At 36.8% G+C, this 4,149-nt stretch overlaps 1 protein-coding gene across 1 annotated transcript; it reads right to left on the bottom strand.

Moving 5' to 3' along the window:
- Positions 1 to 2,934: 2,934 nt before the first annotated feature.
- Positions 2,935 to 3,909, bottom strand: LOC101440119 (olfactory receptor 4K15-like). Its single transcript, XM_058288089.2, has one exon. The coding sequence runs from the start codon at positions 3,907 to 3,909 to the stop codon at positions 2,935 to 2,937; it is 975 nt and encodes a 324-aa protein (XP_058144072.2).
- Between the last annotated feature and the right edge of the window lie 240 nt (positions 3,910 to 4,149).

Genomic DNA, 4,149 nt, shown 5'->3' with positions numbered 1-4,149 from the left:
TTCACAATTGAAAGAAGATGAATGCCACCCAAGTGTCATCAACCGATGAACAGATACTCAAAATGTGTAACATACACACATACCATGGAATATTTTTCAGCTATAAAGCAATAAATCTTGATACATGCGATACAACATGGAATAATCTTAAAGACATCATATTAAGTGAAATAAGGAAATAAGCCACACAGAAAAGGACAATTTTTTTTTTATTTCACTCATTTAACATAATTAGACAAAGCAAACTCATAGTGTTAGAATTGAGAATACAGATTACCATGGGGTGGGGTGGAGAAAAGGAATGGGAGTGGGAAGATAAAGCTTTAATTTCAGAGGTTTCTTATTTGGAATGATGAAAATGTTTTATTAATGGATGGTGGTGATGATAACACAACATTGTGAAAATAATCAATGACACTGAAATATATATCTAAATATGATTACCATAGGAATATTAAATTGTATGTACGGTAACAGAATAAATTTAAAAAAAAATCCACAGTACTACATTACTCAGTGAACCCTAAATTGCACCATGGACTATAGTTAAAAGTATGACTATAAAAATGTTCTACACCAATATGTTATTATGATAAAGTATTGGGATCCTATATTTTATGTATAATTTTTCTGTAAATGTACAACTTCTTTAAGGAGGAAAAGCTCATATACAAAAAATGATAATTGCAACTGATAAATATCTGTGACGGTTTGAAGTACTTGTATGAATCCCCAAAAGGAAAATAATTTTTTTTTTAAACTAATCCAGTCTGTGGTTGTGAAACCCTTTTGATTGGACCGTGTCAGTGAGGCATGACTCAGGTTGACTCTTCTCCTTCTTACCGGAGTTTATATAAACGAAGACACAGAGAGAGACAGGACAGAGAAAGAAGGAAGGCATTGTTTTGATCCAGCAATGTCAGAAAAAAGACTGAAGAAAAACAGAGGCCCTGAGAGGCTGAGAAAGGTCCCCGAGTCTGGAACCAGAGAGTACAGAGCCACGATAAAAGGGCCCAGACAGCCTTCAGCCCAAAAAGCTGCTAAGGAGATGAGCCCGGGCTGAAGAGACTTGTGGTATGTCTGAGAGCTCACAGCTAAACTCGGGAAGAAAGTGGAGCACCCATGACAGAGAGAGGAGGCCCCTTAGAAAACAAGCCCTATGCCTGGTTGCCTCCAGCTGAGTTCTGAAGATGGTAGATTCTGGAGAGAGAGGCAAGACCTCAGCAGAGGCTGATAGTCATCCTTGCCACATTGCAGGAACCCAGAATAAACAGTAACTGAGTTTGGTGGGAAATCACTCAGATGGTGTTTGATTTGGACATTTCACAACTTCAGAACTGGAACAATTTACCTGAAATAAATCCCCTTTATAAAGGCCAACAAAGTTCTGGTAGTGTGCATTGGCAGCCCTTTGGGTAACTAAGACACTGTCTAATAAACCATTTTTAATATTTCATTTTTTTTATTTTTAAAGGAGCTTCAGATTACATAAATGTTACATCAAAAATACAGGGGACACTGTAGCAGGCCCACAATACTTGTCTCAGATTGTGTACTCTTTTCTTGTTTCTTAATACACTCTTTACTTCCTTAACTAAATATACATATATACGTGTATATAAATATATGATTCCCATCAACCTCCCCCCCCATTTTCCCACATTAACATCTAAAAAGCCATTTTTTTTTAAATAAAAAGAATGATGGCAACTATTAATTCCTAGGGAAAGATAGAATATTTATGCTAGGATTCAGAAACCCATCATCATGAAAATGGAGTGATAGAGAATTAAAATTCATCTTTAAATTACCCAGATTATTGTATCATTTTTCCAAAAGATAAAAATATAAATAAATACAACACACAGTGTTAAATAAATGTAGGCAGTAAGTTGTTACCCATGAATAATCTTTATTAGGCAATCACCTTAAATAGTGATTTCTGAAACATGTTCATGAATGCAAATGACTTTTTGCTGGACTGTCATTGCATTTTGCATTTTCATTGACATCAGTCATGCAATTGTCTTCACATGCTCTCAGTCAATAAGACAGTTTTAAATGCACACAAATGAGGCACATCATAAATTGAGTATTATATAACACCAATCATATACAATATTAATATATGTAAATATCTCTGTTTCTCTGTGGTATAGACATATATATCTTTAATCACTCTAAAGTTGGGGTGTGAACCATCCTTTACTTGAATGTGAAGGTGTTACAACCCAGTTCCTAAAGAATGCACTCAGCAGAGGTGTCAAATATGAGAATTATCTCATGGGACTTTTGGAGAGGAGAGTGTCTAAGGCAGTGACAGGGCAAAGAATGAAAGTAGAGCTTGCAGGAGAATGAGGAGCAATATATAGGGTCTCAATACAAAGATATTTCATAACAGACTTTTGCTAGGGCCAAATGAAGCACATAAATGGGACCTGGTAATGTTACCGTAGGAAGGAATTAAGCAGTCTGGAGAACATTATACTCTTAGATAACATCTGTACATTGTTCTCCTGTGAGGAGGTTGTTAGATTTTAACTTGTGCCCTGGGTTATGCAGTCAACTGTATACTGTGGGATGAGATTACCTTACGGAGGGGAAACCAGATCCCACTAACCACTGAACCCCCACAGAGGGGTTTAATATTTTTCTGTTTAAAAGTAAATATTTCTTGTTGTCTTTTAAAACAATATGCTTATATCTCAAAAAAGGTTTTAAATAAAGAAAAAAAATCAGGAAACAGAAATAAAAATTATGTTGGAGAGAAAAGAATATTGAAATGACTAGTAAGCATTACATAGCCTTTATTGTCATCATTAATCTTTCCATCATGATTACCAATCAATCTATTCCTAAATGATTTGCTTTCATAACAGATATTCCATTTGTAGCAGTCTACAGAAAACACTAAAGAGGTTACATTCCTGTAACTTACCTGGTTTCCAGAATATGAATATTTCTTATGGCTGCAGAAACCTGACCAGACTTCAAATACCTGCTCTTCAGTTTTAACATAGCAGCTATCACTTCTTTGTTCCTTAAAGTATAGATAACTGGGTTTAAAATGGGAGTAAAGATGGTGTAGAACACAGCAAGGACCTTATTTACTGAATAACTGTTTAAGGGCCACACATAGATGAAAATGCATGGCCCCAAGTATAACGTGACCACAGTGATGTGGGCAGTCAATGTGGAGTGGGCCTTTGCCATGCTGGCAGAGGAATGTTTCCTCACTGTGTTAAGTATCACAGTGTAAGAGATGACCAGGAGAAGGAAGGAAATCATAGAAAGAAAACCGCTGTTTGCAATGATTAGCAGGCTGACAAAATAAGTGTCTCTGCAGGCAAGCTTGGTCACTAGAGGGAGGTCACAGAAAAAGCTGTCTACCTGATTTGGACCACAAAAAGGCAAGTTAACAGCAAATGACATCTGGATAGTAGTATGGATGAGGCCAACACACCAGGAGTTGAGGACCAGAATAACACACACGCGGCGGTTCATGATTGTCATGTAGTGGAGCGGTTTGCATATAGCCACATAACGGTCATAGGCCATGGATAGAAGGAGCACCATTTCACCACTACCAAATAGATGGAGGAAGAACATCTGAGCCAAGCAGGCTTCAAAAGAAATAGTCTTGTGCTCTACCAGAAAGTCAGAGATCATTTTGGGGGTAGCGAAGGAAGCAACACATATATCTGTAAAAGAGAGGTTTGCAAGCAGAAAGTACATGGGGGTATGAAGGCGGGAATCTGAGGTCACAGTGAGGATGATGAGAATGTTGCCCAGCAGGATTCCTGTGTAAAGTAGTAAAAATATGACAAAAAAGAAAGGTTGGAGCTCTTTAGAGCTAGAGAGACCCAGCAACACAAATTCGGACACTCGAGAAATATTTATCTCACTCATCTATTTTGGAAAGACTTATCTTCATTTATCTGAATAGGAAAGAAACACAGATCAATTAGTGAAATGAACATGGATTGGTATTCCAGTTTTATTGCAAACTTTAGGGCTTCTGTTTCTATTTAAATATAAGTAGATTTTTAAGGAATCATTCACAATTTGAGAGACAGCACCTCATCAATCAAAATGAGATTAACAGTGCTAGAACAGGACAGTATACATACACTCCCAATGAAAAGGAGA

The sequence above is a fragment of the Dasypus novemcinctus genome, chromosome 3, assembly GCF_030445035.2.
Source record: "Dasypus novemcinctus isolate mDasNov1 chromosome 3, mDasNov1.1.hap2, whole genome shotgun sequence".
Taxonomy (NCBI): Eukaryota; Metazoa; Chordata; class Mammalia; order Cingulata; family Dasypodidae; genus Dasypus; species Dasypus novemcinctus.
The sequence above is the reverse complement of the archived record's forward strand: the minus strand, read 5'-3'. Positions and strand labels throughout refer to the sequence as shown.

Excerpts from the sequence above, each read along its gene's own strand:
- LOC101440119 (XM_058288089.2), bottom strand. The coding sequence starts at position 3,909 with ATGAGTGAGATAAATATTTCTCGAGTGTCCGAATTTGTGTTGCTGGGT.